The sequence below is a fragment of the Pristis pectinata genome, chromosome 40, assembly GCF_009764475.1.
Source record: "Pristis pectinata isolate sPriPec2 chromosome 40, sPriPec2.1.pri, whole genome shotgun sequence".
NCBI lineage: Eukaryota > Metazoa > Chordata > Chondrichthyes > Rhinopristiformes > Pristidae > Pristis > Pristis pectinata.
The window spans coordinates 6,442,948-6,456,285 of NC_067443.1; the positions used below are offsets into that span (position 1 = coordinate 6,442,948).

A 13,338-nucleotide genomic window follows, 5' to 3' on the forward strand; every position below is an offset into this window, starting at 1 on the left:
GCCAGTTAACCCACCGATCCCGCACGTGGTTGGGATGTGAGGGGGAGCTGGGGGAAATCCACGGGGAGAACGGGTGAACTCCACACACAGAGAGCGCCGGAGGTTGGGATTGAACCCGGGTCTCTGGAGCTGTGAGGCAGCGGCTTTACCCACTGCGCCATTGTTACCCAGGTACTTCTTTCAGGTACCTGACTAGTTCCCTATAGGAAGTCCAGATTGACTCATTTTCTGCCAGTGGCAGATCATCAATGTGTCCGTCACGACAACCAGCCTCCCCTCCACTGACAGACACAAGAGACCGCAGATGCTGGAGTCTAGCGCAACACACATACGCTGGGGGAGCTTAGCGGGTCAGGCAGCGTCTGTGGTGGGAAATGAACAGTCGACGTGATGCTGCCTGACCTGCTGAGCACCCCTCCATTGACTCTGTCTACACTTCACACTGCCTCGGGGAAAGCAGCCATGTTGGCTTATCATATACAATAAACATTATGTTAACCAATGATCCCCTCCCACCCTGGTCAACCTCTCTTCTCAAAGTCAAGTTTATTGTCATCTGCACAAGTCCATGTGTGCACGGGGCAGTAATAAACAGCATCACAGGCACATAGCATCAAATAAGCAGCATTCACAAGAAAAACAAATTTAACACAGTCTTTCTAATCTAATCTGAAATCTAATCAAGTGGTTCAGAAAGTTCATTTTTACAAGAAATAACACAATTAGAACAAAAAAAAGTCCATTGTAGTGCAGTGGTCAAATTCATAGTGTTGCTAAACTATAGTGATTAGGGTTAGAACATAGAACATAACAGCACAGTACAGGCCCTTCTGCCCATAATGTGCTGACATTTTATCCTGCTCTAAGATCTATCTAACCCTTCCCTCCCACATAGCCCCCCATTTTTCTATCATTCATGTGTCCATCTAAGAGTCTCTTAAATGTCCATAATGTATCTGCCCCCACAACCTCTGCTGGCAGTGCGTTCCACACACCCACCACTCTCTGTGTAAAAAAAAACTTACCCCTGACATCCCCCTTGTATCTTCCTCCAATCACCTTAAAATTATGCCCCCTCATGTTAGCCATTGTCGCCCTGGGAAAAAGTCTCTGACTGTTAGTTCGTTCAAGAACCGACTGGTTGAAGGGAAGTAGCTGTTCCTGAACCTGCTGGTGTGGGACTTCAGGCTTCTGTACGTCCTGCCTGATGGTAGCTGCGAGAAGACGGCACGGACTGGACAGTGGAGATCTTTGATGATGGATGTTGCCTTCTTGAGGCAGCGCCTCCTGTAGATACTCCCAATGGTGGGGATGAATGTGCCTGTGATGTGTTGGGCTGAGTCCATTCCCTTCCCCTTTCATTGGGCAGAAGGTACAAAAGATTGAACAGGTACCACCATGCTGAAGGGTACTGTTATCAGACTCCTGAATGGACATCTCGCATGATAAAGATGAACTCTTGATCTCACAATCTACCTGGTCGTGGCCCTTGCACCTTATTGTCTGCCTGCACTGCACTTTCTCTGTAACTGTAACACTTTATTCTGTATTCTGTTTCCCATTGCAGTACATCGATGTACTTGAGTTGCTAAACTGTAGTGGTTAGAATATAGAACACTTTAGCCAGAGGGTGGTGAATTTGTGGAACTCCTCGCCACGTATAGCAGTGGAGGCCAGATCAGTGGGGGTGTTCAAGGAGGAGATAGATAGATATCTAAATAGTCAGGATATCATGGAGAGGAGGCCGGAAATTGGGATTAGAATAGGTTTTTTTTGTTTCCCCCCCCCATTCCCCATTTCTCATTTCTTTTTTCCCCTTTTCCTTGGAGCAGACTCAATGGGCCAAATGGCCTGCTTCTGCTCCCTTGTCTTGTGATCTTGTGAGCACAGTACTGGCCCTTCGGCCCATAATGTTGTGCCGACATTTTGTCCTGCTCTATGATCAGTATGGATGGCACGCACACAAAAGCTTTTCATTGTGTCTCGGTACGTGTGACAGTAATAAACCAATTACCAATTATTTCTCATGCTTCCTCCCCTCTGTATCTTGTTTGTCCCCTCTGGGAGAGATCTTCCTTCCATCTAATCCAGGATCTCATCCATTTCCTCTTCAAATCTCCTCCTTACCGTCCCTGCTCCAAGGAAAAGCGAATGCTATGTGGGCATTCATTTCGAGAGGTATCGCGTATAAAAGTAAGGAAGTGTTGATGAGGCTCTATGGAGCACTGGTGAGGCCTCATTTGGAATACTGTGCGCAGTTTTGGGCCCCATATCTTAGGAAGGATGTGCTGATGTTGGAGAGGGTTCAGAGGATGATTCCTGGAATGAAAGGGCTTACATACGATGAGCGTTTGTTGGCTCTTGGACTGTACTCAGTGGAGTACAGAAGAATGAGAGGGGACCTCATAGAAACATTTCGAATGTGGAAAGGATTGGACAGAGTAGATGTGGTTAAGCTGTTTCCCTTGGTGGGTGAGTCCAGGACTAGAGGGCACAGTCTTAGAATTAGAGGGTACTCATTTAGAACAGAAATGAGAAGAAATTTCTTTAGCCGGAGGATCATGGATTTATGGAATTCATTGCCATGTACAGCTGTGGAGGCCCAATCATTGGGGCTGTTTAAGGAGGAGATTGATAGGTATCTAATTAGGCAGGGTATCAAGGGATATGGGGAAAAGGCTGGGAATTGGAGCTAGATGGGAATAGTTTAGCTCACGGTGAGGTAGTGGTGCAGACTCGATGGGCCAAATGGCCTACTCCTGCTCCTTTGTCTTGTGAGAACGACCTCAGTTTCTGCAGTCTAACTCCAGATCCCTGGAACTGTTCCGGTAAACCTCTCCCAGCGCACCCCCTGCAATCCCGCTCAAAGTGCAGTGAGCAGAGCCGGACCCTTGATTGACATGTGTTGTAGGATTTAATACTGTAGAGTTGGGGAATAATTCTGAGGTCCCTGTTCCCCAGAATACATGGCTCACAGTCCTGACCCTAACCCCGCTACCTCTCCCCCCGTAGGAAGAGATTAATCAGATCTCCGAAGATGGACTCTTTGAACGAGCGCTCCCTAAACTTGATCAGCTGGAGAGGGAGTCTGAAGCAAGGATGGTGCAAGCTTGGTAAGTGGGAGCCTTGAGTCGGCTTGGGGAGGTGGCAGAGGGCAGACAGCGTTGGTCCATGCTGACGTTAGGCAGCTTCCTGCTTGCCTTGGTGTAGTACAGAGGGGAGGCAGGTGATGGGAATCAGCCGGGGTTCCTGCCTCCCCATCACTGCCCAGTGACCCCAGGGGTTAGAGAGAGAGGGGGAATCAGCTGGGGTTCCTGCCTCCCCATCACTGCCCAGCGACCCCGGGGGTTAGAGAGAGGGAGGGGGCAATCAGCTGGGGTTCCTGCTCCCCGTCACTGCCCAGTGACCCCAGAGGTTGGGGGGGGGAGGGCGGTATCAGCCGGGGTCCGTGTTGGTTGGAGCCTGGCTAATGGTGTTTGCCCACACTCTGTGCTCTGGGTGTGGTAGTGTGTGGGTGTGGAGCGCTGCCAGCTGGGGGAGGCTGGCCCAGGCATTGCCCAGGTGCTGAGGATACTGTTGATACTGTTGCCCTCTTTTCCGCACCCACACCTCCCCCCCCCCCCCCCCACCCACAGGCGTCCCACAGGCGCTCCAGCCGAGGACCTGCGCGCCCACCTGGTGCCCTGCCAGCTGCAGCAGCGCCAGTACCTGCAGCTGAAGCTGAAGAGGGCACGGGAGGAGAACACCACCCTGGCGCAGGAAGTGCTGCAAGGCAGGAGGCGGGTGCAAGATCTGCAGCAACTGCGGGACGATCAATGCCAGGCCTGGGAGGTCAGTGACTGCTCGGCAGGGGGTGTGGTGGGGGTAGTGTTGGCTCGGGGTCACCACCGAACCTCCAAGGCCCTTCGAGCCTGCCCTGCAGTCCAATACAGTTGTGGCTGAACTGCCCTGTGCCCCATCTCCTCTTCTGTTCCAGTTCCCCACAGCCCTCAATCCCCCCCCACCCCCGATCGTTCCCAAACATTATAGGGATTTCCCACCCTCCTGCACACCTCGGCCCCCATTGACCACCAACCACTCCCCCCCCCCCCCCCCCCTCCACTACGTCCCCTCCTCCAAGCCACTCCTACTGGTGGAACCGTGCCCCCTCGAGATCTGAGGTGTCGCAGTAAGATCACCCCCATCACTCTTCTACCCTCCAAAGATCCAATTTCTTGAGCCGCTCTTCACAGGACAGCCCCCTCATCCCAGTGAATCTCCCGGTGTTACCTCCCAACGCCAGCGCCCCCTTTCTTAAAGGGGACTGACACTGTGCGCTGTACTCCAGGTGCAGCCTCACCAACACCCTGTACCACTGCAACAGTCCGTCCCTCTTTGTGAACCCCAGTCCTCCTGTAATAAAGGCCAATGTGCCATTTACCCTCCTACCCACTAGCTTCACCTGCCTGTTGTCTCTGCGATTCATGCTCTCGATTCCCCTAAACTTCACTCAAATGCAGTCTTTCTCCATTTTAAAAAAAACCCTCCTTTTGTTTCCTCTCACTGAGGTGCCTGACCTCGCCCCTCGCCCTTCCCCACATTAAACTCCACACCAGGAATTTTCTCCCACTCACTCCCCCCCCCCCCCACCCCCATCTATATCCCCTTGCAGAGTCCCAAACACTCTCGTTGTTGCGCATCCTCCCAGCTATTTCATTGGCAAACTGATCCGCATTGTGGGGGGGATGGGGGGGGTGGTTTAAGGTGGACGAGCTGTGTGGTGCCGTGTTTGGTGGTTCAGTGTCTGGGGTCCCAGTGAGGGACCGAGGGGGGTCCCAAGGAGCTTGGGTGAGGAGGGGTTAGTTGCCCCCGTGTGCAATGCCGGGGGGGTGCGGTCGAGGAGAGTTTGGGCTCGCAGTGTGCAGTGGGGGGACAAGGGGGTGGGAGTTCATGTTGCCTGTGTGGAGCCTCCAGAGTCGTAGTGTTACACAGCAGGCCCTTCGGCCCAACTCATCCATGCTAACCAAGTTACCTACCTGAGCTAGTCCCATGTCTGTGTTTGCCCCATGTCCCTCCAAGCCCTTCCTATCTGTGTACCTGTCCAAATGTCATTTAATTGTATGCACCTCTACCACTTCCTCTGGCAGCTTGTTCCATATACCCATCACCCTCTGCGTGGGGGGAAAAAAACTTGCCCCTCGGTTCCCCTTCAAATCTTTTCCCTCTCACTGTGACGAGACTATTGAACGGTTCCCTTATACGCTGAGATGGACCTCACGACCTATCTTGTTGTGACCTTGTACCTTATTGCACTGCACTTTCTCTGTAGCTGTGACACTTTACTCTGTACTGTTATTGTTTTTACCTGTACTACAACAATGCACTATGTACTAACTCAATGTAACTGCACTGTGTAATGAATTGACCTGTACGATCGGTTTGTAAGGCAAGTTTTTCACTGGACCTCAGTACAAGTGACAATAATAAACCAATATCAATAAACCTGTGCCCTCAAGTTCTAGACTTCCCGTCCCTGGGAAAACCACTGCAACTATCCACCTTGTTTGTGTCTCTCATGATATTGTATATCTCTATAAGGTCACCCCTCAGCCTCCTCCGTTTCAGGGAATATAGCCCCAGCCTCTCCTGACAACTCAAGCCCTCCTGTCCCAGTCACATCCTCGTGAATCTTTCCTGCACCCTTTCAGGCTTAATGATGTCCTTCCTATAGCTGGAAGACCAGAACTGCCCACAATACTCCAAGTGTGGTCTCACCAACGATTTGTACAGTTGTAACGTGACGTCCCAACTCCTGTACTCAATGCCCTTGCCAATGAGGAGTTGGGAAGCAGTCTGTGCATGAGATGGGGTTGTGGTTGGGGCGGGGTTGTTATTCACACAGTGGGGGTAAGGGCTATGTTGTGCTCCGGTGATGAGGGTGGGGTTAAAGTGGGAGTGGGGTGGCAATTTGGTTCCCATCCTCGCCCCCAACGGTGAGCATGTGCCCCTCGTACGGAGGGGTGCTGTAGTATTCCGAGCTGCCGGTCGCTGATCCCGGTGTCCGTTTGTTTCCCAGGAATGTAACTGCATCTGTCAGAAGTTGAAGCTGAGCTGGCAGTGAGGAGCGGCCAGGGTGCGGATCCCTGACCCGGCAGGGAGTCCCCGTTCGTCTCCCTTCCCGCTGACTCCTGAGAGAGGTGTGAACCTTCCCTGTTCCTGATCCCACTGGCACCTGCCCAACAGACTGATGAGGCCTGGAGAGGGAACCGGACGGGAGGGCGGGGTCTGCGTGGTTTTCTCTGTTTCACCCATGATTCTCTAGACCCCAAACTTATAGGCTGTGCTGCCCTTGTAGGGTGAAAATTTAATGTAGAGGGAGCTTCACCCTGTGTCTGACCCCAGGAGTGTGTGGTGGGACAGTGTAGAGAGAGCTTCACCCTGTGTCTGACCCTGGCAGTGTGTGACGGGACAGTGTGGAGGGAGCTTCACCCTGTGTCTGACCCTGGGAATGTGTGATGGGATGGTGTGGAGGGACCATCACCCTGTGTCTGACCACAGGAGTGTGTGATGGGCAGTGTAGAGGGAGCTTTATCCTGCATTGACATCCCCTTCCATATTGGGACACAGACTGTGTGCAGCGTTACTCAGAGCCTTGTAGCCCCGGCACCTGGTAAAGTCTGGGACGGTACATGGCTCCTCTCTTGTACCTGCACTGCAGGAGTTGGTCTGCCCCCGGGCAGTGAAATGTCGATGCCTGTGCACCCACAGCTCCCAACCCCAGCTCCCTGTGTGTCAGTACATGTACTGAATCAGACTCGGGCACCTGCTGAGTGCGAGTTTGTCTGGGATTATTGTAGGACTGGGGATGGGCTGACCCACCAGCCAAATGGCCTAATGTCTCCCCCCACCCCTCCCCCTGCATTGCTTCACCCTGCTGCAGTGCTTCCTTGGGTGGTATCTGTTGGGCAGAGTTTTCCCCTCGGGGCGCATCTTCCGCACCACCTCGTTCCCGTTTGACGTCGACCGTTTGGACCTGTAGTCGGATGGGCTTTCCAGGACTTGCGGCTCTCCAGTGCCGAGCTGTGCTGGCGTTGGGGAGGGGAGGGGTTGGCAAATGGAGGTGGGGTTAGGAGAAGGGGGAATGATTGTGTTGCAATTAAAAGGGAGCTGTCAATTCCAAAACCTTACTGTGTTCTGTCTTTTCACTCCCTGGCCCCTCTTCCCCCCTGTGGTTCTTACCTAGACCAGAAGGGGAGAGCTGGGTGGCGCAGCGGGCAGAGGCGCTGTCTCAGCACCAGAGACCCGGGTTCGATCCCGACCTCCGGTGCTGTGCATGTGTGTGGAGTTTGCACATTCTCCCTGTGACCGCGTGGGTTTTCCCCGAGTGCTTCTGTTTCCTCCCACATAACAAGTTTGTGTGGCGTTAATTGGCAGCTGTGAATTACCCTCCACTGCAGTAGAAGAAGTGGGGAGGGTGTGTGATGCGATGGGCAGGCGACAGAGAATAGATCACAGGGATTGCTGTGAGAGCTGGCATGGATTCGATGGGCAGAATGGCCTCCAGCGTCGTGTTGAAACGCGAAAGATGTTGAAGACTCGTTGTCGTTCAGAGAGATCTGGGTTTCCTCGTATGTGGGTCACAAGGCTGGTGTGTGATTACCGCCAAGTAATCGGGGAGGGAAGTGGAACGCCAGCCTTTTCTGCGGAGGGAGTGTGTTGGGATGGGGTAGAGGGAGCTGGAACGCTTGGCTGCATCCACGCAGGGCTCACCTGGAGAAATGCACATGGTTTTGGCCTCCTGGTTTAAGGAGGATCCTTAAAAACCGGAGAGAGTAGAGAGAAAGTTCGATGGGTGGGTCAGTGGGTGGAGCCACTGTCTCAGAGCTCCAGAGACCCGGGTTCGATCCCGACCTCTGGCGCTGTGTGTGTGGAGTTTGCACGCTGTCCCTGTGACCGCGTGGGTCCCCCCCCCCCCCAGGTGCTCCTGTTCCTTCCCATGTCCTGACAATCTGCAGGGTCGCTGGGTTATTCAGCCTCGGTGTGTGGGTGAGGGGTAGAATCGTGGGAGCATGGGGGGAATTAAACTGGCTTGGTGTAAATGTTCGGCACAGACTTGACGGGCTGAAGGGCCTGTTTTCCGCGCTGTGCCTCTCGGTGAACTGATGACAGGCCCCCTCAGTTCCAGGGTGGATTTTGGTCCCTCAGCCAACATCACCCCAACGCTGCCTGCCGTGTTTTCCTGCTGGTGGGATCTTCCTGTCCACCTTTCCCTTCGTGCGTCCTGAGGCAAGGAAAGGTGCTGCAGCAATGTGGGAATGAGGAGGGCGAAGACCTGGGGGGGGGCCATGTGGAGGGGGATCTGCATCCTGCTCCCCGCAGCCACCTCACCACCTAATCTTTGCACTCCTCCGACTGGGGTGGCCATACCTTCAGATCCCTGCCCCCTCCTGGCTCCGGAATTCTACCCCCCCCCCAAACTTCTCAAATTCCCTCCCTAAAATTCTCCGAGGCATCTGGGTGAACTTTTCCCCAACGTGATAACTGGTCGGGGGTGTCAGTCACAGTGTCCCGAGTTCCAAGCTGGGACTGTCCATAGTTTAAAGTCGGAGAACTCTCCCCCCACACACCTCCCACTCTGACACCACCACCCACCATCCCCCCCCCCCCCCCCCACCCCCCGAAACAATGTCAGACCCTGGGACCAGCAGTGGCAGATGTCACCGGGATGAACATCTTCCAAGGGGGAGAGCCGAATCCCACTGTCTCCCAACACAAAGGAGACGAAGTGACTCTCCACCCGGACGCTCAATAGCAGGTTAGAGGAATGTTGTTACTCAAGCCTGTGTGAGACCACTGTGACAGTCACCCAGCTAATGGGGTGAGGGGCAGTGAGCTCACACAGCCTCTGCCCTCCCCTCCATCTCCAGCCCTGCATATCAGTCTCCGTTGCCGGGGTATCTTCTGTTTTTGGTTTTGTCTCAGGCTGAGGAACACGGGAGGGGATTTGAGGACAGGGAGTGTGTGTGTGTGTGTGTCTACAGGGAAATCCACTCACTGCACACCACCCCCCCCCCCCCACCTCCCACCCTTTCCTCTTTCAAAGGCCAAGCTTTTCCAGCTGAACGAACAATCCTTTGGGTTCCCTCGTTCCCCATTGTTAGCTCCCCATTGTCTATCGAGTGACCCGAACAAAAAGGCAGGCTCGCATCTCTCCAGCGCCCTCCTCCACCCCCCCTCCCCATTCCAACCCAGGACCTCCTGAAGCTCAGCCACCACTACATCAACTTTGGCCACTTGTAGGGACTACGCAGTTTAATCAGCTGTTGATTCAAACAAAAGTCTTTCCTTCCTTTTCCCCCCCCCCCCCCCCCACCTTTATCTAAATACTTGCCCCTTGCTATAAAGCTCCCGTTATGGTTCAGAAGGGATGGGAAAGATTTTTGAGAGGGGGGACAGGGTGGATGGAGGGAAAAGAAATGAGTAGACAAAATGAGTCCATGTTTACAACTCCAATACGTCGATGTGAGGCTGCACGTGTCCCATCTAAGGGGACGGGTGTGTGCAGGCTGCTCTGTCCCTGGCTGCCTGCAGCACCGTGTTACCCTTCTCTACCGAGGAGTCCCGCTGTCCCCAGCAGAATGAGCTGCCTCTCCTGATCTCTGACCCGAGTGCTTGTTGTCTGATTACAAGACTCCGCGGGAAGCTGTTAAACTGCTTTATGCCGCGTTGTTTTAGCATCGAGTTAATTACCTAGTCCCAATCTATTTCCATGTGGTAATTGGCTTCAGTGTGATTTGTAATCCACCCTAACCTACCCCTCCTCCCCTCACCTTGCTCCCTCCTTGCTGCTCTCACATATATCAGTGTCTGTTCCTTTGTTTACCCCTCATTCAGGAGCTGTCAATGAGGACTGGGGAGGGGATGGGAAGAGGAGGGGGTGAGGCCAGTCAGACTGGGACAGTGAGCAAGGGAGCAGGGCAGGAGGAAGGACTAACCCAGAGCAAGCAGGAGGATAATGCCGGGAGTTCGGCTGCCGTGTCCGTCAGTTGGTTAAAGAGCTTCCCGCAGAATGAAGGGGTGTCCGCCCGAATCAGGGGCAGGATTCACCCTGGCCGCCGTGATGCTGTTGCTCTCCGTGGGTGAGTTTTTTTTCCGGAGGGAGTTAGTGGGGGGAGCCACCCCTCTGCTTTTTGTTACACGGACCAGGGTGGGGAGGGGAGGGTGTGTCGACAGAACTCCACCGATTCCCTCCCAGGCCCTGGGCAAGTTTGGTCTGGGTTAAATCAGTGTCTGCTTTGTGGAAATTCTAACTGAGCAGAGTTGGGTGCTATGGAAGTAGGATCAAGCCAACAAGGGATCCTGAGGAAAAATACCAAACTCTCCAACAGGCAGATTCCTCCAACTATCCGTTTCAGGACTTCTCCCTGTGGAGGTTAACCCTGTTGTTCCGAGGGAATCTGAAAATGCCTTGCCTTCGTGTTATTCCGCGGGTGTGCCTAACATCTGATCGGGAAGGCGCAGGTTCCGATGGGAGATTTGCAGGACTCTGGGAGAGGGGGGGGTCGACAGATGTTCACCATTGCTATAAGAAAGGTGCCATTGAGCTGGAAAGAGCGTAGAGGAGATTTACGAGGATGTTGCCAGGACTCGAGGGACTGAGTTACAGGGAGAGGTTGAGCAGGCTGGGAGTGTAGGAGATTGAGGGGTGATCTTGTATAAAATCATGAGGGGCATTGATAGGGTGAATGCACACAGACTTTTTTCCTCCAGACTTGGGGAATCAAGAACTAGTCCAAGTCAAGTTTATTGTCCTACACACAAGTCCATGTGTGCACAGGGGTAATGATGAACTTACTTGCATCAGCATCACAGGCACAGAGCATCAGTTACACAACATTCACAAGAAAAAGATCAATTAACAACATAAATTATACGCAATTATACAAGAAAACACAATCAGAACAATGAAAAACAAAGTCCATTATAGTGCAAAGTGGTCCCACTGTTGCTGTACTCAGGCAGTGATTAGGGTTGTGCTGGTTGGTTCAAGAACTGAAAGGTTGAAGGGAAGTAGCTGTTCCTGAACCTGGTGGTGTGGGACTTCAGGCTTCTGTACCTCCTGCCCGATGGTAGCTGCGAGAAGATGGCACGGCCCGGATGGTGGGGGATCTTTGATGGCAGATGTTGCTTTCTTGAGGCAGCGCCTCCTGTAGATACCACTGATGGTGGGGAGGGATGTGCCCGTGATGTATTGTGCAGAGTCCACGACTCTGCGCATTTGAATTACTGTACCAGACCATGATGCAACCAGTCAGACCACTTTCAACGGTACATCTGCAGAAGTTTGTTGGAGTGTTCAGTGACATGTGGAACCTACTTAAGCTTCCAAGAAAGTAAAGCCACTGGCACGCCGCCTTTGTGATTGCATCTGTGTGTGCTGGGCCCAGGGCAGGTCATCCGATACGTTAGCACCCAAGAATTTAAAGCTGCTGTGCATTCACAACGTTTAAAAGACAATCGGACAGGTACACGGATAGGAAAGGTTTAGAGGGATATGTGCCAAACGCGGGCAAATGGGACTAGTTCAGATGGGCACCTTGGACCAGTCAGAATCAGGTTTATTGCTGACATATGTCGTGAAATTTGTTTTGCGGCAGCAGTACAGTGCAAGACGTTTTAAAAGTTACTATAAGTTACAAAAATAAATAAATAGTGCAAAATAGGAATAAGGAGGTAGTGTTCACGGGTTCATAGCCTGTTTTGGACCAGACCATGATGCAGCTGGTTGGTGACGGCAAGGGGTTAGATCTGTTCTCCTGTTAAACTACTTCCTTAGTGTGACCCTGAAGTCTCCTCTGGCTAGAGGGAGACGGGATTCCAGCCCCTGATACCTGTACGCCAATGAGGGCGGCTCTCTAGAATGCTCTCTCAGGGACAAGAGAGAATTTAAACACTCCCCACCACCAGTGATTCGATAGGAACCCAAGAGGCAACATTTTCACGCGGAGGGTGGTCAGTATATGGAACGAGCTGCCAGAGGAAGTGGTTGAGGCAGGGACGTTAACAACATTTAAAAGATACTTGGACAGGAAAGGTTTAGAGGGATATGGGAAATGTGGGCAGGTAGGACTAGCTTAGATTGGCATCTTGGTTGGCATGGACCAGTTGGGCCGAAGGGCCTGTGCTGTATGACTACGACCACTGAGTATAATTACATTTATTCCCAAGTCCCACCCTATTCCTAACACTTCCCTGCAGACAGTAAATAGAACACAGAATAGTACAGCACAGGAACCACATCATGGGCCTTTCAACCCATGATGTGGTGCCAAACCGGTTAAACGTCTAACTAAACTAATACCTTCTGCCTACACAAGGTCCATCTCCCTTCGTTCTCTGTACATCCATGTGCCTATCTAAGAGCCTCTTAAACACCCCTATTGTATCTGCCTCCACCCCCCACCCCTGGCAGCACATTCCAGGCACCCACCGCTCTCTGTGTAAAACAAAAACTTTCCCCGCACATCTCCTTTGAACTTACCCCCTCTCATCTTAAAGACGTGCCCTCTAGTATTAGACTTTTCGATCCTGAGATGTTTCTAATCGTGGAGAGAGTGTTGAACAAGGGGACATACAGGCCCTCCCCAAATTACGAACGCCCGACTTGTATACAGCCCGTACGTACGTACGAACCAGCATTTGGGAGACCAGTGGGATTGGATTTGCTGGATGGGAACTCGGTTTCCGGCCACATTTCCGACTTGGGAACCGTCTGGGTTACAAGGAGTTCACGGGAACATATCCCCGCCGTAATTTAGTGGGGACTGTAGTTACAAGATTAGGGGGTGGCCGTTTAAAACGGAGATGTGTATGGAGGATGGCGAATCTCTGGAGTTCTCGATCCCAGAGAGACGAGGGGGATAAATATTTGAAAGGTTGGGGAATTCAGGGCAGAGGGCAGCTGGCACAGAAGAGGTGACGAAGCCCGGGGAAGATCAGCCACGATCGTGTTAAATGTCAGAGCTGAGTGAACTTTCCCTGCTATTTTCTTGTGTTCTCTGGCAGCTGATGAACCTTTCCTCACTGTTGGTAATTGGTTTATAATTGTCCCATGTACCGAGATACAGTGAAAAGCTTTTGTCTGTGTGCCATCCAGACAGACATTTCCATACACAAGTACATCGAGGTAGTAAAAAGGAAAACAGAATGCAGAATATAGTGTTACAGTCACGGAGAAAGTGCAGGCAGGCAGACAATAAGGTGCAAGGGCCGCGACGAGGTAGATTAGGAGTACAGTCAAGTTTATTGTCATCTGCACAAGTACATATGTGCGCAGGTGCAGTGAAAAACTTACTCATA

The 13,338-nt window shown here is 52.4% G+C and overlaps 1 protein-coding gene across 2 annotated transcripts in view; it reads left to right on the forward strand.

The window, feature by feature from the left end:
* The window catches only part of si:dkey-6i22.5 (polyamine-modulated factor 1), a 28,868-nt gene that overhangs the window by 3,930 nt on the left and 11,600 nt on the right, over nucleotides 1-13,338 (forward strand). The window contains exons 3-5 of one of the 2 annotated variants that reach the window (XR_007958778.1): nucleotides 3,013-3,113; nucleotides 3,636-3,831; nucleotides 6,056-6,176. Coding sequence is in view for 1 of the 2 variants with exons in the window: in XM_052045796.1 (XP_051901756.1) it covers nucleotides 3,013-3,113; nucleotides 3,636-3,831; nucleotides 6,056-6,100 (342 nt within the window). In the remaining variant the exon portion in view is untranslated. Of the gene's footprint in view, nucleotides 1-3,012; nucleotides 3,114-3,635; nucleotides 3,832-6,055; nucleotides 7,404-13,338 lie in introns of those variants that run through there. The other variant, XM_052045796.1, reaches the window with a different exon arrangement.